This window comes from Fundulus heteroclitus, chromosome 16 (genome assembly GCF_011125445.2).
Source record: "Fundulus heteroclitus isolate FHET01 chromosome 16, MU-UCD_Fhet_4.1, whole genome shotgun sequence".
Classification (NCBI taxonomy): domain Eukaryota; kingdom Metazoa; phylum Chordata; class Actinopteri; order Cyprinodontiformes; family Fundulidae; genus Fundulus; species Fundulus heteroclitus.
In genome coordinates, this window is record NC_046376.1 from 36,311,074 (window position 1) to 36,334,068 (window position 22,995).

The window sequence follows — 22,995 nt, forward strand, 5'->3', positions numbered from 1 at the left end:
ATGGTTCAGCCAGCCTCCCTCTCCTCCTTTGTCTAAAGGAGGGAGGAGGTGACGGCTGGTAGCTTCGTCCTGGAGCGGTGATCTGAGAGAGCTGCTGTAGAGCTGAAGAGAGAGAGGGTCTGTGTCTGTGGGAGGAAGGTTGTTATAGCAGCAGGACCCCTGGTGAGAAGAAGGGCCATCCAAGCCTTGAGGGTCTCATGTTGCAGCCAGAGTGCAGTTCCTTTGTTAAACTCTTCCACTGTTCAGAATTCAATCTGAGATCAATTATTTATCATGGCGTTATTATGGCATAACATAGGCGTGGTCCAGCTCCCGAACCTATGTAAAATAACTTCATTTCCTAAAAGGTGACATAAACAAAATAACTAAATATTTAGACTTTTTATACAAACCTATTTGTACACAGACTTTATATACAAACTAATTTGTACACAAACAGAGGGTAGAGATAGTTAAAAGTAAATTTACGTAATATGTTTGAAGTTTGCTTACCTTAAAGATAGAGAGAATGATTTTTCCAGAAATGTAGGTAAGAAATGACCAAGTCCCTTTTGAATAACTGTGCATGCTCAAGACCATCTCACCTGCTCTCAGGGTTGATTGCATGAAAAAATATCCAAAATACTATCTGGTCTTATTTAGTTCTATTCATGCCATCCTCTTCTTATCATAAATTTGATAAGACAGTTTATGCTTGAGAAAGTGAAATATTAGGACTGCGACCAAGCCTTCTATCTACTCCAAAGGGTTACTAAATCACTGAAACAAATTATGAAATTATTATAAAACCTAAATATACCAAAATTCTATCCTCTGTGAAAATAATTTCTGCATTGTGATTCCTGGTTTTTCACCATGAACTTAAATATAACATCAGCAAAATCTGTAATTTTGGCAGATTAGTACCTTTAATTTTAGGGTAATTAACTGCTGCAGTTATTATGGTATTTCTCCTGTGGATTTTATATTTTCTATGATTTCCACAATACCTATTTTCAGTATGTGCCAGAAGCTAAACAATGACTCCCTTGGGAATTGTAGGACTCTATGGATTAATAATGACACTTTTTCAACTAGTAAAATACTTGCTGTTATGTTTAAGTGTCAAGAGGTTTTAGTAGAAGCAGGAAATAAGGTAAATCAAGTTTATACTACTGTTTGTAAATGTTACCTACAGCCTTGAGGTTCTTTGCCCATTTAGACAGTTGGAAGGAAGATTCCAACACTTGTCTTCATCGTCAGAGTTTATTTTTGACAGCACTGAACAAAACTTTTATCAACCCGAGAGATTTAAGCGCTCAGATAATTCCTACCTAGGTCTCTGGCTTTAATGAGCTTATTAATTATTAAGCTCATAAGCTATATAGCTTATTATATTATTAATAATAATAATCATAATAAAATGCATTATTACTTGGGAGCCACAAGTGCAGCTGCAGAGTCTGAACAAGCATGAAAGGCAGCATACCAGCTTACATTTTATGTTGTACGTCATCAGTTTGCGCATTCCCAAACCAACCCAAAGGATAATAGAACTTGCCAAGGCGAAGCACGGCTGTGTCTAACTGATTTCACCTGCTACCTGATACTGATTTCACTTACACAGTGTCCTAAACAGAAAAATGATAAGAGTTTCAATGCTGTCTTAAAGGTATTAAATAACATAGGTGTCATGTTTGATTTTAAATGTTTGGCCCACATGTGGAACACACTCAGCAAACAGGAAGAATCTTTAGGATGTTTATTGTAAACACAGGATTGAAACTGAACACGGTGAAGTCAGCCCCAGCTGAGCCGCAGAGGAAGAGCTCGGTCTAGAGGGGAAGAGAGAAGTGACTAGGTACTCGGTAAACGCAAAGTGAGATGACTGGGGAACGTAAGCTTACCACAGAGAACGGCAACCAGACTGGGGGGAAGCAGCACGGACTCAGCGCTTGTCAGATGGAGGTGGTGGCCGGTTTCCGTGAGACAGGTGAGCATGGGTGAGGGCAGGGTCCGAGCAGCGCCGGCAGTCCAGTGATCCAGGGACCGCGGGAGGAACCAGGTGTGTCCATAAGTACCAGGGTGTATCCAGGGAAGGGGTCTTGCACCCGGCTTGGTAGAACCAAGGGAGTTTGAGCAGGGAGATCGATCTTAGAGCCAGATCTGAGCGGGTAAGGATCCAGGAGCTTGGTCTTCAGGGTGTAGAGCCACTCGGGTGAAAAGTTCCAAACCACGAAAAAACTGGAGAAAAACAAAACGGGCTGGAGACAACAGGCTTAATCTGAGAAACGCGAAAGGTAGGGTGGATTCGGGAGTCAGAACGGAGACGGAGACAGAAAGGATCTCGTAGGGGCCAGTGAAACGGGGAGATAATTTGCGGCAGGTGGATCTTGAGGGGATATCCCTGGTGGATAGCCAGACTCGTTGACCAGGATGGTAGGTGGGGGCAGGGACCCCACCTCCGGTCAGCGAATCGATGATTCTGCTCAGCGGTTCTATTGAGAGCTTGAGAGCTATTGGTTTGGGTCCAGAACTGTTTGCAACGGTGGATGTGATGGTTGACGGACGGGACAGCGATTTGCCTCTCATCGTCAGGGAGTAATGGAGGTTGATAGCCTAATGAGGCCTCAAAGGGGGACACACCATGTAGCCATGGAGACGTGGCTGTTGTGAGCGTACTCAACCCAGGATAAGTAAGAGCTCCAATCAGAGGGATTGGTGGATGTGAGGCAACGGAGAGCGGTCTCCAGCTCCTGGTTTAACCGTTGTGTCTGCGCGACTCTGCTGGCTGAGTCCTGACAATAGGTCTATGTTGAAAATAAAGTGGTTTCTGATAATAGTGTATAGTACATACTGAAACCTTTGACTGAAAGATGCATGCCTTTGACCTTCTGATGGATATTATAATGAGTCATATATGGTTCAGTCACTTTATTACATTTTACCTAATGTTTACGAGGGTGTGCTGAATTGTTAGGATGGTAAACTGTTAAACCCTGCATAAAAAACTATCAGCATTGGTTCTTCACTGTCTGCACCACTCTATAAGAGAAGTCCCAAACTCCCTGAACAGACACAGTTCACCAATTGTGAAGGTCAGGCTTCAACCTAGTGCTGACGGTATTCATATTTACATTTGTTAGACTAAATCAGGGGTCTGTGGCTCCAGAGCCACAAGGGGTTCTCAGGACCTTCCACAATATTATGTATATGAAAATTATAACATATAAATACAGATTAAATAACAAAGGTAGGTTTTAGCAGACTTTCATGAAATAATTGCAGTGAATTTCCACAACAGAAAAACACCAGAAGTACTGGTAATATTTTTAGATCTATTTTTCTTGTCATAAGGTTGGAAGTTATGTGCTTTCTTTATATAATTTGCACAAATACCAACACCCTATAGAAGCAAATGTATCAATCTTTTTATTGCAAACCTAAGAATTATTTATTAAACCTAAAAATAGAAATAAAATGGTGGTTCTTTAAAATGTCCTATAGTCATCAAAAAATATAAGTTGTCTTTAGTCAAATGGTTATATAACACAAGCTGTTTTATGTGAGTTTTATTTAGCTGGATTGAGGACAAGAATGGCTCTTTGGATTGTAAAGGTTGCAGACCTCTGCCCTGGACAATTTATTCACGTTTATTCGGGCCAAATTCAAGGACTTGTCACAATCATCTGCTGTTTATGTTTTGTGTATAGTTTATTTCCGTGTTGTGCCTTTCTCAGTTTGCCTGCGTTGTGTTTTCCCCCAGCTGTTTGGTATTTTGTTGATTACTCGCCTGATTTTCATGCAGTTGATTGTTCCCCAGAGCCCCATATCAGAAAGAACGGCCAATGCTGTTACTGCTAAAAAAACAACAACAACAGCAGAGAATTGCTGAACAAATCAGTATGAGTTATTTGACAGAGAATTAAGTTAATGTGAGTTGTTTGACAGAAAATTAAAGCTGTATTCTCACATTATTCAGTGTCCAAAAACGGAGGATGTGCATATTGATTATGTGCCTAGGTGCAACCTGACAAGCACAAGAAGGAGGCAGCAAATCAAGATGAAATATAAAAATACAGTTTAATCAGGTAGGGTGTAATTATCAGCTGTTATGTTTAACCTCAACCCACCATCCATTAATTGGCTATATGTAATATATGCAGTAAACAATCGGATAAGGAGTTGTTGAAATAACTGATATGGTAATTTATCCTTGTGCCAGTGTTTGGCTCGTGCACACCCATATCTTTGTATTGTAGTTGTAGTTGACACTGATTTTCTTGTACATTTTGTGCCAACCTCACTTTTATATTAATTATAAATAATTTTACGTTGAAGTAAAGGTGGCAGTGTATGAGTGGAGAAATGTGATGTGACTGATCTCAAAAACCAAATGTGGATCATCATAATGGATCATTATTTTAACACAAATCTCACATTATATTTATCGATCTTTCCTTTGCCTGTTAGTGCGCAACAAAAAATTTGCACAAGTTTATAAAAAACATTATTTAATCTTCTGGAAGTTTAATTCAACTTGTAAAAACATTTTAACTTTTTAAAAGAAAAGCATCAGAAAAGCATTATTAAACTTTTGTGTTGAGTTAAATATTATTAATTATGTTATTGATCCTAGCCGCTGTTCCCTTGTCTGTCTGGCAGGCTTCTTTCGGTGTGAATAAAACTGAGTCCATAGATCGGCAAGAGGCTTTCGCACCTGTGTGTTTCTTGACTCATGGTGTTGTTCACATTGTGCTCCCCTCCATGTGAAATTTAACTGGTTGGTCATGATGTGGGACACAGCGTATTTTGATTTACAGCCAATGCTGCTCTATGACAATGGCTGCAACTCTGGTTTTAAAAAAGCATGTTGAATTATTTTTTTACATTTTTCAGAATTTGACCCAGTCAAATGTAACACATTGTTTCACTCTGCTGGGCACCCTAGATGTGGCCCTAACGGTGTTGAGGGGAGACCCCAAAAACAGCAAATTAAGTGATTTACTTGCCTGGGGTAAATGTGTAATTTAACAGTCTTTTTTTTGTCTTATCAGTTGTGGATGGTCTGCTGACAGTTGGGGAGCCTTAAGTCCCACAACTACTGTATGCAGTTGTAGTCTTAAACCCCACAGGGTTTTGTTAATTATGGATTAGAGCACCTTGTATTTTTCATTATAGGATGATGAAGACACTTTTTCCGCTGCCATAGATGGACACAGATGCTTACTGTACTGTACTGCTTTTTTAGTGTGTAGCTGTAATGTTCTGGTGTGGAGATGAACCCGGTATTCAGCCAAACACTGCAATGCTTTTAACTGGTCTTACTGAAGGGCAGGTGAGGAGTGGGAATCAGGCAGGCAAACAGAACAGAATCCAACAGATGGTAAGGCGGACATCCAGGCACACTTGACAGGTAACAGGCAAACAGACTGGGCAGAACAGACAGAACAGGTTATCAAAACAGAATCAAGGTGCTGGGAGCTCTTACCAAAACAGGGAGTGCACACGTGGATAAATGGGAGATTAGGTGTGACGAACCGACAGGTAGCTGAGGACTGAGTGAGGTTTAAAAAAATGGACAAACAGGTGAGCGGAGTGAAACTACACATGAAAACTCCATGTTTCAAGACCAAGGGCAAGGGAAGGACTTGAACCTAGGACCTTCTTGCTGCAAGGCAACAGTGCTACCCATTGTGCCACTGTACAGTAGACATGCAACTGAAATTAAAATGTCTTTTTGTTGCTAAATCTCCCTGTGAAACAGCTATACTAGGTTTTTACAAGAAAACAGAAACGTGTAATCAAATCGGAATTGCTAAAAATGCAGCTGCAGAATGCACAACTAGAAATAATATTTCTAGAGCATATGTTAAATGTGATGTGCCACAAGGGTGCATACTGATAATAAAAACAAAAAAATTGGTGTCTCAGAAAATCAGAACAATGCATAAGATTAATTAAAAAAAATATTTTAATAGAAATGTCCGGCTTCTAAAAAGTATGATAATTTCTATGCACTTGATACTTGGTCTGTGCTCCTTATACATGCATTACTGCATCTAGCAGTGTGGCATTGAGGAGCTTACCTATGGTTCTGCTGAGGTGTTCAGGAAGCCCAGGTTGCTTTGATAGCAGTCTTCAGGTCATCTGCACTGTTGGTCTCATCTTCCTCTGGACAATATTCCATAGATACTCAGTGGTGTTCAGGTCAGGCCGGTGTGCAGGCCAATCAAGCGCAATAACAAGGTAATTGGACCAGGTTTTGGAACCTTTAGCAGTGTGGGTCGTTATCAAGTCCTGCTGAAAAATTAAATTAACATCCTATTAAGCTTGTCAGGAGGCATGAGGGGTTCTAAAACTTACTAGTAGATGGCTGTGTTGACTGTGGATAATAGCCTTATCGTCCAATGATGGGGAAATTTGGGCAGGACAGTGACACAAACACATAGACAGGATACACCAGAGTTACACACTACATTAAGTAATATTAATTAAAAAAGCTAATTTAAAGTAAAGTTCTAAAGCAGAAGATAATTAACTTATCAGAAAGGGAAAAAAGAAAATATTACAATGTGCATGATTCTACAATAAACACCTAAAAGTTTGTGCAAATGGATATTTACATCTGAGAGACAGTGTAATTGATTCTTGATCAGATCTTGTAGCCTGACCCCTGCAGTAGTCTGTAGTGTCCTTCTACTCGGCTTTATATTTGATACAACACTCAGTGAACAACCAGCTTCGTTACTAATAACATTTTGTGGTTTGTCCTCTTTGTGGAGTCTTTTGGAGATCTGTCCAGTCAGCAGTCTTCCCCATGAGTGTGTCAAATACTGGCCCAGACCGTGCGACCATGTGGAAGAAACTTTTGCAGGTGTTTGAGTTAATTTGCTGATTAGAGCATGACACTATTTGTTTCTAATATTTGACATATCCATAATATTACAATTTCTTCTGACAATGAAATTTGGGGTTTAAAATTAAATTAAAATTACAAAATATAAAGCAGTGGAATATTTCCCTCTATGTGTAATAAATCTATATAATATGTGTTACATTCTGAATGAGTGACAAAAATATACAGAACTTTTTCATACTATTCATAGTGTTTTAGGTTTGTCTGCATTGCCTCCAGGAATAGTTGAATTAGTTGAATGCTCTGGCAGAAAAACTATCTTTCATGGCAGGAGCCCAACTGCGTCTTTCTGGGGAGTTTCTCCTGCTAAAACCATCTGTACATGTTAAATATCAGCAGGTCTTTTTTTTTTTTTTTTTTTTTTTTGGGGTTTTTTGCTTCTTTATCTTTTGATCCCCCAATGGTTTCCCAAATTGAAGTGGATGGTACATTATAATAGCAACAATGTGTATGGTCCTGTAGTAGCTAACCGATCCCAAACACCCTTAGGATTTGCACATATCACACGTTTTCTGCAGCCTCCGCTGCTTCTCTCGTGTTAATCCCATCCTCCTCGCCTCTCCGTCCACCCACTCTGTCAAATGTGGGCAATATGACAAGAAAGGGGGAGGAGAATGAAGGGGAAGAGAGATAGACTACAGGAATGTGTGTGTGTTAAGGAAGCAGTTTTGTTAAAGATATTTGTTGCATGTATTAAATAAGGATTTAGATAGAAGTGTCAGCACCTTAGGGTAAGGGTCTGTTCTATGAGAATGCTCTGTTTACTTCTGAAAACCCTTCCCTTCAGTTATCTCTAAATATAGAACATGTCTTGAGAACTGTATTTTGACTCTTTAGTGTCAAACACTCTTGGGATGAGTACATTCAAACCAAAGCTGAATGTGCCACTACAGTGACTGCATCAAGGCCCTGACATACTGTACCTCTCTGTCTGTGTACACAAGCCGCTTGGGGCTTGCATCTATTCTTACTATTTTTAGTTCAGCTGAACAACCATGTTGCACTCAGAGATCTACAGTTTTCACTACAACTTCCTAGGTGGCAATAATGTGTTTCGTTTCTGCCCAGTCTACTTTAATAAACAGAAAAAAAATGAAAAGAACAAGTATAGGGGTTTCTCAGTGCAGTGTTTGTGTCCTTGTCCCCGAGAGACCACACTTGTTATAATCATTTGGTGTTTGAGTTTTCGGGTTTCTTTTGTTTCTCTGCTTTCTTCCATTTAGTGTCCATCTCTATTCTAAATGTGATTTTCTGTATTTAAGTTGGTCTCTCAAAGACCAACTGAGGATTTTACTGAGATTTTTTGTGACAACACAAAGCTCTGCATAAATGGAGTGGAGGGAAACATGGTTTCTAACATGGTAAAACTGAAATGTGTGTGTGCATTAGTTTTAAGTCTGGAATATGGAATGAAGTTAAATTAGCTTGACTAATTTAGAAAAACATTTGGTATATGTTTCAAACCATTCACAATGCAAATACTGAGTTAAACAAAACATTATTCAAGAAAATTAAAATTTTAAAGAATGATTTGCTCTGTGAAAATCAATAACCTTTAGGACACTTTATTAATGCAATTATTTTTTGTGGGCAGCTAGGGTGCGCTTTAGCAAACGGTCGCTTGCTGGGTTAATCCTAAAGTTATGCAACACACCATTGAATCGAAATTAATGTTCCATATTAATACTGTAATAATGCTCATAGCATTATTGAACGATGGCGGAGGGAATCGAAAACAAGCATTGTGGTAGCACTACTGTTATCTGGGGAGTTAATAGCGCTATGCTAGCGGATATTTGGTGCTAATTTAAAAATACTTATAAGATCTATTTGGTCATGATGAGGGGACCAGAAAACATTAACATCCTATCAATGTATAAAACCCTTATGGAAATAAAGTTTGTTATAACCGTAAAAACATTCTCAAACCACATCAGCTTGGTTTCAAAGAAGCTAGCGGGAGCTATGCCTGTCCAGTTGTTAAAAATACAGTGAAAACACATTAAGTAAACCATTCTAAACTTTCCCTGTTTATTTCTCTGTCAAACCTTTCATATTGTCAATGGTTGTGGCAACGGGCAGCCGGCTGCAGTGAATTACTCCAAGGTAAACAGCTGAGAAAAATCACAAGGCTGGTTTCAGCATAGACGGATTCTTTACTCCCTCGTCTGATTACGATGCAAATAGGCTGCAGACTTAGCTTTGATCCAGCCTGCATATGTGGCGGTTCTGCGAACTTGTCAGCTCCTCTTTTCCACAAAGGGAGATGGCGTGGTCTACCCAATGATGCTATGGCAGTGGACGAAAAAGAGGGCGATTAACCTGGGCAGCAAGTCTTTATACAGTGAGCCCCCCTGCTGTGAGAGGCAGTACCTGGGTGCCTGTAAAAGTCTTATGCTTCATGTGGCTTTCAACTCGGTCTGATTTATCCCACATGCCGATTGCACAACACTCTTCTACTGACCACTAGACTGCAAAGCCTGTGTGAGGTAAATTTCAACATCTGTTGCCACCCATAATGCTACAGTGGGTGGCTACAGCTTAGATTTTTGTGAGGGCATTGGCTGTCAGAAGAAGGCTCCAAACCCACAGGAGATAATGAAAATCATGAGGTCAGACCATGAGCAGCAGAAAAAAAACAATAAATCGTTTCAATAAGTTTTTTAAAGGACCAGTATGCAGACAAGAACTTGGAGCAACATGCTGAGAAGAATGGTTTAATAATAAACAGAACACTTACAGTCAAGAAACAAGGCTTGGAGCATAGGCAGAGTAATAGACGGTGTAACGGCATTCATGGAACTAGAACAGAGAATGAGGCAAAATATTGGAAGAATCCAGCAGTCAAGAACTTAATCCAGATAAAATAAACAAATCAAAAAACGTAATCAAAAAAGATGTAGAGCAGCTGTGGCAGAAGGAAGGCAGAACAGCTGGGGGAAGGAGACTAATTAACACAGAGAGAGCTTAACAGAGATACAAGAAACCCAGGGAATCTCAGAGGAATAAATGTAAACGAACAAATACCACAATAACATAATAATAATAATAATAATAATAATAATGATAATAATAATAATAATAATACCGTTATTTATAAAGTACTTTCATACAAAGCCCTGAACAATTACAAGGAGATAGAAGACAAATAAAAACAGTACAGATAAAACAACAGAAGATAAAATTTACTGCGTGTTGGAGACAGTAAAAATGTGGGTCTTTAACTCAACTTTAAAAACACCTACAGAACCTGCCTACCTGGTGTCCTGTGAGAGGTTATTCCACAGAAGAGGAGCTTGAAAAGAGAAGGCACGCTCGCCAGCAGTTTTTTTTTATGCTTTAGGGATTGTTAGAAGGCTATAGTGCCTTGAGATCTGAGAGCTCGAGAATGAACATACAAATGCAAAAGGTCCGAGAGGTAAAAGGGGGCCAATCCGTTTTAGGTCTTGTAGGTGAGCAACAGGATCTTGAACTCTGCACGAACATGACAAGGCAGCCAGTGAAGAGACTACCACTGGGGTGATGTGCTCATATTTCCTAGTTTTAGTTAAAACACGGGCAGCCGCATTCAAACCCCTAAAACTTTTCCTTGGTAACCCAGAGAAAATGGCATTGCAGTAATCAATGCGTGAGGACACAAATACATGGATAAAAATCCATTTTTTAAAATGTGTCTAATTTTTGCAATGTCTCTGAGATTAGAAAAGGCAATCTTAGTTGCCCCCTTCAAATGAGACTCAAACGTGAGCACAGGGTCAAATCACACTCCCAAGTTCTTAATCTTATCCCTACATTTTATCCCATGGTCATCAATCTTAAAGGAGCTTTAAGTAAGATATTTACTATAAAATCAATCTAAATCATTCTCATTTCTCACTTGAGATGGAAGTAACATTCCCTATAAACAATCTGTCCTTTCCATTAACAATGTCTTAGTCACGTTTTTCTCCTTTCAAACGTAGAGGTACAGTCCAGAAGTACTTCGGTCCAGAGTGTAGCCCGTGTTTACTTCCTGGTTCCTCAGCCAATCTTAAGAGATTTCCCGGGGTACCCAAAACAGAGCACAGCATTTGGTATTTTATCTTGACAAAATAGCAGTAGCCTGCTAACGTTCCAGTAAGCCAGTAAGAGAAGCAGACCAGAAATAGAACAGATACATATAATAGCCCTATTATGTTAGTAAAAATTCAGAAGGGTTTTACACCATTTAAAAAACAGTATATTAAATTGTTATAATTGGCAAGCTGTTTCACCGATTTGAGCCCCAAGGTGTCAGTATTACTTATAGCTCCTTTAGGGTAAGATTTAGAAATGAATGTGGCCGTTTCTGTGGTCCAATTGCCATTAAGTCTGTCTTATTTGTATTAAAAAGCAGGAAGTTATTAGATGACCAGCCATTAATGGTTGATAGGCAGGCCTCTAATTTCGACAAGTCTGCAGTGTTGTCAACTGTAAAGGGTACATATAGCTGCAAATCATCGACATAGCAATGAAAGGTAATCTTAAATGAGCGCAAAAGGGGACCAAGAGGAAGAAGATAGATAGAAAATAGCAGCGGAAATAGCAGCATTTAGATCTAGGCAGTGACGTGTGGTAGGGTTCATAGCTGGTGAGGCATTGATGTCATCAGTCAGATTTACAAATATACACTCTACAGAGTAGTCTCATTGCAAAGTGCTGAAGGAGACTGATTGAGCCAAATCAAATCACCAAGAGACATGGAAAAAATATTGATTCTTTGATGAAAAAAATAAAACTAAATTATTTGTCATTTGATTGGTAACAGTTTATGAGTTATGATAGATTTCTGCATTTGTAACACATTCTAAAAATATAACACACATCACACACATTTCATTACAAAAACAAAACATGAGTAATTATCGAAGTCTTACCTCTACTTATAAATGAAGTCCATGTGGCGCTCTTTCTGAACAAAAATATCGGTCATTTTCCGGTAGAAGTTCTCTTTATCTTCTTCAGTTTTAAAAGTCTCTCAGTCTCAATTGAGCTCACTGCCAGGGAGAAAAGCCTTCCCTGATCAGTCCTGTTCCAGCTGTATGTTTAGAGTCTTTTTAGTGCTTTACTTGTTTAGCATAACTCGCTAATAAAACATCAATAACTTGTTGTGACTCTATAGTTTTGGGATAACGAGCGGTGCCCCTTGAGCGCCCCCTGCCTAGAGGCCAAGAAACTGCCTGCCTCACCTACAACCAGTGCTTTGCCTTTTATGATCGCGCAGCAGCACGAAAACATGTTATCTGCACACAGTTTGATGACTAAAACACAATTCGGAATCCACATATATTAAATTGTGGAAAATCAGTTCATAACTGTTTGAACAATTGAATTTATGATCTAGAGACAGGAAGATGCATTCACAGAATGGAAGCCAGCGCAGTTAACATGGGATTGCGCAATCCCAGGGGAGGCCAAGATTGCTGCGGCCTCACCAGCTTCGCTATCAATCGCCACCAAGGATTTACATGAAAAATAGCAAAAAGTCTGCGATTTTATAGAGAATATGATAAAAAAAATTAGGAAATTAGATAAAAAAAGAACTTTTATTACAAATGACTGAGTGAATCACAATTTATATTATGTTATCATTATTATTTATTTTCTTTCTTTCCATGATGACAAGTGAGGCCTGGCCTCACTGGCCTCCCCTGACTGCATGTCACTGGATCTAGGAGTAATAGAACAGAGGTGCACATTCACCAGGAGAGCGTAAACGACTTTGTTTAAAGCCGTTTCTGTGGAATAGCTAGATCTAAAAGCCGACTGAAATGGCTCAAACTGATTATTAGTGGATCAATGAGCTGACTTTAGACAGGAATGATAGTTGAGATATAGGCTCATAGTTAGCAGCTCTGTCAGCGTACATTCCAGCTTTCTTCAGGATTGGAACAACCACTGCTGATTTGAATCAGGCAGGGAAAAGTCCAATAGTCAGTGAATTGTTAAGTAAGTACAAAATATTGGGTCCTAGAACTAACCACTGATCCTTCGAAACCCAAGCAGGTACAGGGTCCAAGGTTGTAGGTTGTGCTGCATTAACAACCTCAGTTAATGCAGGCAAGGAAATTACATTAAAATCAGAGAGCAACAAAAGGTGAAGCAACTGTGTAGACGGATGAGCTACATAAGGAAGGAGTGATCGGTTTTCAAACTGTATGAACTCTGTTTTTAAAAAATATTTAAAAAAGTCATGAGCCATCAAGTTTGTGCACTTGGTAGTTGGTTTAAGCTCAACAAGTTGTGACACAGTATTGAAAAAGAATTTTGAATTTTGCTTATGACTCGTGATAAGATTAGAAAAGTAGGTTGCCTTAACTGAGGAGATGAGGTGTTGAAAAGAGGTCAAAGCATCCCTCCAAGCCTGCAGAAATACAATCTAGAGGATTGCCCATGGCACTGGGCTTGTCTGTCATAATGAGCAATGAAGCAAGGAAGTCTGAGAAATTCAGAAATGAAAAGGTTATTGTATTTAGGTGGGCGATAAACCTCTATAATTAGATCCACGGGACAACATTAGGGCAAAAGCTGGGACTCAAATGAGGTGGAGACACCTGGACTTTGTATGTTTGTGCTTAAAACAGTTTTTGATAATAGTGGCTACCTCACTTCCCCTCCCTGACAACCTAGGAGAGCCCAGGAAACTGGTGTCTGGTGGGCAAAGTTCCAACAAAAGGTGTCACTTCACCGGCGCGTAGCCAAGTCTCTGTTAAAAGCATAAGGTCCAGCTGGTGAGTGTCAAAGAAGTCCCAGATTATGTACGTTTTATTAGATATGGACCTTGCATTTAAGAGAGTTAGATTAATTCTCTACACAGCCATAGTTGTGTATTGGATGGGCGCTAATTGTAGATTGTCCAGGTTTGCTTTACATCCCATCATGCCCCGTTCCCAAGGAGAATAATACAGCAGCAACTGAGCATGCCCCGATGACGTCAAGTAAACAGGAAGAAGGCTTCGCAGAGGGCAAGAGAATAGTGATGGGCACTACGGTTCTTTTGACTGACCTGAATCACTAGAATCAGTACATTAAAATGATTCGTTCAAATGATTTGTTGACCTAATCATTAAGTACGTATGACTACATTTTCATTTCCTTACATTATATTAGGCAATTATTATGGCTTAGAGTGCCATTCATAGAGCTATATCAGCATTATCTGTTCCTTTACATTTAAAATAGGGAATAAGTAGGGCTTTAGTGCCACTAAGTGTTCTATTTGTAGAACTTTAACTCCTTTGTTTGTTTCTTTACAAGTAATAAACATTACTTGTAAAGTAAGGCTCTTTCCTTCCATTATTAGAAGTTCTAGCAACCGCTCAGATAGAAAACGGATTAAAAGAATTCAACTTTTGGACAAAGAAAATACCACTGCCTCTACCTCCTTCGTTCAGGCCATGAACAAAGCAGCACAATACGTAAGCACAAGGGAGGGGACCCATCTGCAGGCAGTCATGGAGCTCTGCTGCCATATTTCAAATCCACACTGGTGTGGATAAATTGCTCATTGGAAACAGGAAAAAAATACATCACTAAATACAACTTCTGGATCAAAAATCTATCCCTTCTGAAAAAGATATAATTCCAGATTACATCAGAAAAAATTCCATTACATAAATGGCTGTATTATTGATCCCAAATCACATCTGTCCGTCCATGTCAGTCCTTGGTGTAATGTGAAAGTCCGTGACACAGCACCACTCTCAGTAAGATTTCCATACTGCACAAATTAGGCTCCATTCGTTCCCACAGTGCGGGGTTCACTGGTGGAGTCACGTTCACGCAGATTTGTACTGATTTGTCAGTACAGCAACAGCACAGTGGTTCAATAGGTTCACAAATCTTGACTCAGTGACAGTGGGAGGGAGACCTGAACTGATTCATGCAGTACATGAGTGACTCGAACCATGCTGAGTGATGTGGTGTCCTGCTGCGCTCAGCAGTACACTTGAATCACCAGTTCACCAGAATCACCAACCAGTGTTGTACTAGATGTGTCGAGGAGAGTCGTGAATCTCAGGAAGAGCGGGAATGAAACATGTACTTATTCAGGAGTGAGTGACTCAGCAACTAACTGGGGCAACAGACGTGGGTGCGTGTGTGTGTGTGTGTGTGTGTGTGTGTGTGTGTGTGTGTGTGTGTGTGTGTGCGCTTCCGCAAGTTTATTTTCATGTGGCTTGACTCGCAATTGTTAGCTTGGAGAAACAGATTTTATTCCCTGTGGCATGACAGCATATCCCCTGGAAGAGATAACGGTAGAATGAATAACTCTGGGCAGTGAGTGTTCAGAGTCACGAGCATGACAGAACACGGAGGTTCCAGTACAGACCAAGGTGTGTGCTGACCTCCTCTTCAACTGCACTGAGAAATGTACGAATCAGTTAATGAAGTGATTTGGTTCAGTTCATTCACTCAAATTATTCGTTCTTTTGAACAAATCATTCAAGATTTACACAATACTAATTTAGAAGTGCTTTTAAATCTGAGATGATTACTACACTGAAAATTTGTTGGCTCCAAATGAAATTATTTAGAAATATACCTGACGATAACAAGGAGAAGAAAATAATGAGATAGGGATGCTTACATATGAAGTTTACGTATTCTTTGTAGTATGCATCAGGGCTAGTGCAGACACTGCTAAATACTATTTAGAAATCCAGTTTAAAAGAATCAGACATCAAAGGAAAAGAGGGCACTTGTGATTAACCTCACCTTACAGGATTTGAAGAATCCCTCTCTCTGTGCAGGATGGTCGCCTGAGGCCGGGAGATCAGCTCATTGCCATCAACAAGGAGTCTTTGATTGGTGTAACTCATGAGGAGGCAAAGGGCATGCTGAACAAAGCTAAGTACAGGTGAGTTAGGATAACATTCATCAAGCTAAAGGAGAGCAATGGAGATTATTCTGTTCTGTCACTGAGGTTAAACTTGCTCTGTCCTCACACCTGACTATTTCCAAAGGATTTTCTTCCTTTGTCCTTTGTACTGATCTATAAATCATTTAAACAAAAAAAAAGACATCAAAGTTAGCAAATAAAGTAGATTCATAAAATTGCATGTATGTATAAATTCAAGCATTCAAATTTAATTGGCTGTGCTTTGGTGCTGAATTTTTTTTTTTTTTTTTTATGTTTAACATTTCACATATCTTTACGTGTTTGTATAACTGTTTTTTGTTTCCAGCCAAGACAATACAGTGGAAATAGCCTTCATCCCAGGAAAAGGTCTTTTTCCAAGCAGCACATCGCTCCACAACGGAGTTCAGCGAGCTGCAGGCAACAGCTACAGCTCTGGACGCTTAAAAGTTCACATAAGGTCACCTGAGGTCAGGTTCATGACATGTCCCTGTTCTGTCAGGGTATTACCACGTAACATTGTGTTTTAGTCCTTTTGTGTGAACAATGAGCATGTAAAAGCAAAAATGTTTTCAGTAAAACAAAACTGCTTGTGGCGGTTTTGGTTGAGTTTTAAGATCTTTCAGAATAGACGTACCTTACCAACTGGGCTACCATTGTTCCCAGTTACCTAATTTCATTGAATAAGATTTGTATGTTTCTCCAAACTTAGGATACTGTACATAAATACATAAGAGGTATTTATGTACAATAGTGAAGCATAAATAAATCTATGCTTCACTATTCTGAGCAAGACTAACCTTTTATCGCCACAGACTGTATTTTTATGATGTCTAAATACACTGTGTTTGTATGATAAAAATGCTGAAATTATTTTGTAAAATTTAAATGTATATGAATTCCATTTAACATTAATTATCACACTATCAATACCAATGCAGTTTGTCTACTTTATTGTCCTTGAAAAAGATTATCTCTAGTGGGATAACAGCAGATCTCTCCTGAATGTAGTTCTTTAAAGGTGCCATGACTTCACTGTATAAACCACTTCATGTAGTTGATATTTCTGCATATGTAAATTCTCCAAAGAATTTCATTAAAAACATAATGCCATCTTTTTGTAGGGGGTGGTTCGGTCAGGCCAAATGTCCCTCCTCAGTAAAACGGTTGGGTGTGGTAATGATATGCAGCTCAACCAAGAAGACTTCGCTCTGATCGGCTACAACCATATTTGGAAAACCGGTCAAACGTGGCCCCCCCACACCACTTTTCATCCACACCTCCCTTCTCGGCACAACACTCAAATCAATATTATGGTTTTATGCCTGGTTGAAGTGTTTGTGTTGCAGAATGTTGGCCAGGAGAAGCCAAGCTGACCAAAGGCTTAGCTTGGCGACACAATTCAACACCGTTGGACCGAAATACAAAGCAACGAGCTCCTTGCCGCTCCGCTCTGCGCTGCAGGAATAGGTAGTTGACTGCCAGCTCTCCACCGCGGTGGAGAGCAAACTCTCCCGGGCAGGAAGAGGAAAATCTCCAGTCAGCTGGATTTTCAGTTACAAACACACCTTCCTTACATTTGAAAGCATTTGGAAATTAAATAAAGTTGCGGTTAATGTCTTTCCCTGTTGGTACAGAAGTTTTTTAAATCCGTTTGTTCGAAAACCAGGACTTGAATCCATCCACAGGAAACCGTCTTCAGTAAAGTCCCCATAAATGAAATTCAGTAGTAAGTAGAACCTTCATGCATTTTTGACCACACTCAGATATATCAGCTCCCCTTTTAGTAACCCTTGTGAAGTTAGTTTGAGGTTGAATATGGGATATTCGCGCTCCACAGCTTCTGCGGTGACTGGCTCCTGTTTGAACCGATACAGGGAGGCTGATCTGGGGCTGCCTTCTGGTCGCTCCTCCGCCTTCCACCTTTCAAGTGGAGCAATCACATATGCTAGCACAATTTATGGCCGGTGCATCAGCAGGTTGGAGGGGGGAAGGAGAGGGGAATGGGGAAGGCTATTTGGCTGATAGTGTGCTCTGATTGGAGAATATGAAATACGTAGAAAGACAACCCGTTCTCTGATCTGACCGTTCTTGATCAAAGCAACGATGCTGACTCTGTGAAGCTCAGAAAAGGCAGACCCAGAAGACAACCAGACAGGTCAGTGGCTTTCGAAACAGGTTTATTTAATGTGCGGGAGGGAACGGCTCTGGTGGTACGGCAGGCAACATCTGACCCGGAACTCCTTACGAGGCTTGTGGTCGGAGAGGCTGAGCCCGCAGAGCCGAGGCAAGAGCCGGCCAGCTGGAATACGGGGTCTTGGGGACATTCAGGGCCGTAATCCGGGAAACAGTCCGTGGTCAGAGTCCAGAAAGCAATCCTTGGGGTTAATCCTTTGGGAGAGGTCAGGGTCCGGACCAGATCTGAGTAGCGGGAAGGGCTCAGGCGTTAAAGGGTTAGTCAGGTTCGGTACTCACAGGAAAAGCAGGGTCCGGTACACAGGTACTCCATCCAATAGATCAGTCTAAAAGGGTCAGGCAGGGCTCGGAGTCAGAGGACAGATTGGGTCAAGTTTTCAGGTGGTCAGGCAGAGGCAGAATAGGGTCAGGCAGGCTCGTAAACAGAGACGAGACCAGGTCGGACACAGGCAGGTTAATCAGGAGAACGCTGGAATACTCTTGCAGTTTGGCTCAAGATACTCTGGCGCTGGCATTTGGTCCCAGGGCTGTTTTTATAGTGGTAGGAACAGGTGGAACTGATAAGAGTAGATTGAGGGGAGGGTTTGCAAGAGCAGGTATGCGGATTAGCCGGTCAGGTCGTCATCAGGGCCGAAATCATTACAGAATGCCCCTGAGCAGGTCCATTGACATAGCCTCATCAGTCCACAACCGATCATATTATAGCCCTAAAACCTCAGTAACATTTTATTTGTTGTCATGGCACCTTTAAAGCAAGCTATTGTTTCTCTCCTTCCCTTCACGATCTAAACCATTGTATTCTTGATCTGCTGTGGTTTTGGCACCACACTCTGACTGAGACTATTATTTGCCCGGTTGACGAACACAACCAATGCAGCTACAGGAATCTGACCTACAACCAAACGTCCACAAAGACCCCTGGGGTAGCCTAGTGGTTGGGTACAGATGATGAAATTTATTTTACATAGGCCTTAGGGTCAGGCAGACTGAAAGGTATTAGTTAGTCTTCAAAACAGAGATCGGCACTTTAGCATTGCCTCTAAAAACTGAAGTGTCCATATCTTTCAAAATGTCAACATCCTTATCAATCTAATTCTTTTAGTCATTACAGACATTTTTGCAGTAACTTGTATTATTAGTAACTAAAAAACTACGTTTAACTGCACAGAGTCTGCTTGCACAAGGCACAACACATGGGTTAGTGGAACTAATCAAACCAAAAATATTACTTTTGTCATTTAAAAAATAACCCTGTTTCAAAACAGCATTATTACCAAAAACCCCTCATTTCATCACATCACCCCAGTCCTACAGCAGCTCCACTGGCTCCCAGTTAGATTGAGAATAGAATTCAAAATTCTTCTGTACACATCCACAGCCTTGTTTCCCCTGCCTCTCTGATCTCCTTTGCGTTGCTACTCCCTCCTGCACCCTTAAATCCACCTCTTTCATTCCCTTTCCTGTTCCTCCTGCCTGCCTCAGTACAATGGGGAGCAGAGCTTTCTCCCATTCTGTTCCCAAACTCTGGAATTCTCTCCCTCTAGACACACTGACACTTTTTCTCACTTCAAGTCTAAACTCATAACCCATCTATTCAAGAATGCCTCCTTACTGTAAATGCCTGTTCACTGTAACTTTTTAATGTTTGTCGATTTATTGTTGATACCCCATTGTATCTCTACAGTCCCCTTGAGTGCTCTGAAAGGTTTTATTATTATTATTATTATTATTATTATTATTATTATTATTATTATTATTATTATTATTATTATTATTATTATTATTATTATTATCTGTAGCAACGAATTTGGTTAAAACATTGTCTTATGTGACTAAAACAGTTACTTAATTTTCTTTTAACCATGATGGGGGGTAGTCCTCCAAATGGATCTAGAATGGGTGAGTTGAAGACAACTTTTCAGATTCTCCTCATACTGATGCAACAATGAGCTCTAATCGAGATTGTTCAGATGTAGGATAAATAGACTACTGGTCTGGGATTTCATTACACTCAAAAGGGGCTAATGTCTTTTTACTTATCATAATCAGTTCTACTTCCATTTCAGTAATTTCTGTTTGGTTCCTTTGGTGCAGATCTGTACTGAGGAGCCAGCCCCCGTGTCTTCACCCTCTCCAGACATCTGTCCTCCAGATATTCATATTTCAGGTAAATCTAAACTAACAGTCATTTTTAGTTTTCCACTGCTTGGAACATATGTTTACAAAATGTAGCATCCCTGAAACCAGGATATTACCCATCTCCATACCACCCTCAGTGCAACCCCTTAATCATCCAATGCCAAAAGCTACTGTTTATGAGGCATCCCCAATGTCTGCTGACTTTTAGTCAATCTTTTAACTTCACATTCTTTTAATTTTTTTTGTTTTTACCTTACTTTCCATCCATCCATTTTCCAACACGCTTATCCATATTAGGGTCACGAGGGGTGCTGGTTCCTATCTCCAGCTGTCAATTGCAGTTATTACTTTTCAGCATTAAGAATATATGTTTAGCTTAGGGAATAAAAATGACAGGATTTCAGATCTTTAAGCCTAGATTTATAAAATTAGAAATTCTTTGTTTTTATGTGAATGTTGCTCAGCACTGACTCATAGTCAATCTAGAGGGGTGTAATTTTACAATTTTTAGGCTGTTGTGTAAGTCTTGAATTTTTAAATTTTGGTCAAATGTAGCTTTTACTACTGTTAAAAAGCTGCCTATTTACAGCCTGATATGTTTGTTAAATATCACAACCTTATTCTAAACAAGAGTGACACTCTGAAAACACTGAACTATTTTCCTCGCTAGTACATTACTTGAATTTTTTTGTAACTATAACAAATAACAATAAAATGATACAGGTGTTTTTGTTCAAATATTTTGCTGTTGTGTTTACACTCCATCACCCTTCTTTCCGCAATTTTTGTTTACACTTTTTTCACATTATTTCCACCTTCAGCTTACTTACTTGCATAATATAGTTTAACAAAGAAGCTGTGGCACCCATTACCTTTTAGACTGTATTAAACACCTGCCAAATCAGAGATGAGGTTTTCCGTGATTTGTTTTTAAGCCCCTGCAAGTAGACTCTTATTAGATAAACTGTCTGATCTGAGAATGAAAAACAGGGAACAACAGAGATTTGGGATTAGGCTGAATAAAGAGCTTGGGGTTTAATTGAAACTACAAAACAGCGGGGGACCTTAAAAAATAAAATGTTTAATAATAGAATATTATTAAACTTTATTTTTAGACATCCTTTGTATTGGAGACTTGATAGAAGAAGGATTAAGATGTAAACTCTGTACGTATAGGTTTTGCATCATTATTGTTATGGGAAAGATCATTAGATGTTTGATACATTAACAACAGTTAATTATATACAGCAGTATAATCATGACATAATTAACTATCTGATTAAGGAGAATGAAAACGGCGGTAAATGGCCATTATTGGATCTTGAGTATAGTTGAATGAAGCAATACTGTATTTAAATAGACAAAATGTAGAGGATCACAACTGGAAAGATAGGTTTTAGTGAGGGATTCATATTCATCTGCCTGTTCAGTAACCGGTGGGATTTATGGTCTACTGGCCTAAAAACAGATATACTGTATGTGACAGGCCATGGAAAAACCATGAACAAGTCTTCCTAGGGCTATTTTGTGTTTTTTACAGATCCTCAAAGAGTGGAATCTAACCTGTCAAACTTGTAGAAATCAAAAGAGAATTGAAAAAGATATGACCATTTGAATGTTAGGACTCTGCAAAGAAGATTAGTGAAAAAATAGGCCTCAAAAGGCCCTTTTCCGTTATACCTCAAAAACCCACCACATGTTACGATATGGGAGAATTCAGTTTCCCTAGAATTTACTTTCACGGGAAAAAGGTCCTGGTCTGAGGGTAGGACTTTTCAACAAGCCTTGGATTTTGTTCAATGGGTGAGGTTGTTAGCACCAAGAAAAGCTATCTGCCACAAGAGGACGTAAAAAGCAGTAAGGAGATAACAAGTTTACAAACCTGGACTTCCAGGCCTCTTCCAGGTCTCTGCTGGTCTCACCGGGGAGCTGCTGTGGGAAACCCTGTTGCTGCAGCGTTTAGTCGGCCAGACCGTCTGTGATTTCCCACAGACTGGATCATTGCGGCTGAAAAGTGTATATAAAGGATTGACTGAGTTTGTGGGGAATATCTGCAAGTACCAGATGTCAAATGTGAAATCTTCACCTATTGTTTTTGGTAATTAAAGTTATCATAATGATCAAACGGTGCCCTTTCGTTTTCCTTGTGCACAGAAAACACACTCCCTAAGACCGACTTTTCACGCCTTCTAGACGCAGAAGGGCGCTCTGCTTTCCTTCCATGGCAGAGAAAGCGGAAGTGGAGCAGAATCTGCGCTTAAAAAAAATATATATTTTGCTGTGAAGTCTTCAGCATTATACTGAAAAGTCTTCATCATCATCACCATGGCTGAAGCAAAACATTCTCATAAAGCTCTAGATTTTAACTCCAAGAGGCAAATCTTAGAGCAGACGGATCACGGCCTCGTCTTGTCTCCTCTCTCTGTTTCTGTCCCCCCTAACCGCTAACCCACCCCAACAACCCCACCACTACTGTGGCCCCTGCACAGGCAGAGGTTTTATTTATCTATACCAACAGGAGTAGAATAGAATGAAGCCCAGTGATGCAGAGCTGAGTGGGCAAAATAGGGTAGGGGTGGTGTAACAGGGACTAATGAGATGTCATGCCATCAGCTACACCAGTGATGGAGACCAGAGGAGATAAGGAAGCAAGGTGGAGTCTGTGAAAGCGGAGGAGGAGATGGGGCAGAGGTGGGTCGAAGCTCAGCTGAAGATCAGGAGAGTCTGTGTATGGAGGACTTTAGAAGCAAAGCCTTGTAGGATGACTAGTTGAGGTAAGAAGAGGACTTATTGCAGATTGGCTGGATTGTAGGTTCATCCTGAGACGGTCGGGGAACAGGCAAGTTTTCCAGTCTGAATTTTCGTCTAAACTCCATTTTACAGCACC

The 22,995-nt window shown here is 40.0% G+C and overlaps 1 protein-coding gene across 9 annotated transcripts in view; it reads left to right on the plus strand.

Annotated features, from left to right (window-relative positions):
• Nucleotides 1-22,995, plus strand: part of si:dkeyp-72e1.9 (syntaxin-binding protein 4) — a 189,076-nt gene that overhangs the window by 102,535 nt on the left and 63,546 nt on the right. For all 9 annotated transcript variants that reach the window (XR_004933019.1, XM_036148596.1, XM_036148589.1 and 6 more), the window contains exons 9-11: nt 15,667-15,773; nt 16,102-16,243; nt 20,064-20,136. Coding sequence is in view for 8 of the 9 variants with exons in the window: in XM_036148596.1 (XP_036004489.1) it covers nt 15,667-15,773; nt 16,102-16,243; nt 20,064-20,136 (322 nt within the window). In the remaining variant the exon portion in view is untranslated. The remainder of the gene's footprint in view (nt 1-15,666; nt 15,774-16,101; nt 16,244-20,063; nt 20,137-22,995) is intronic.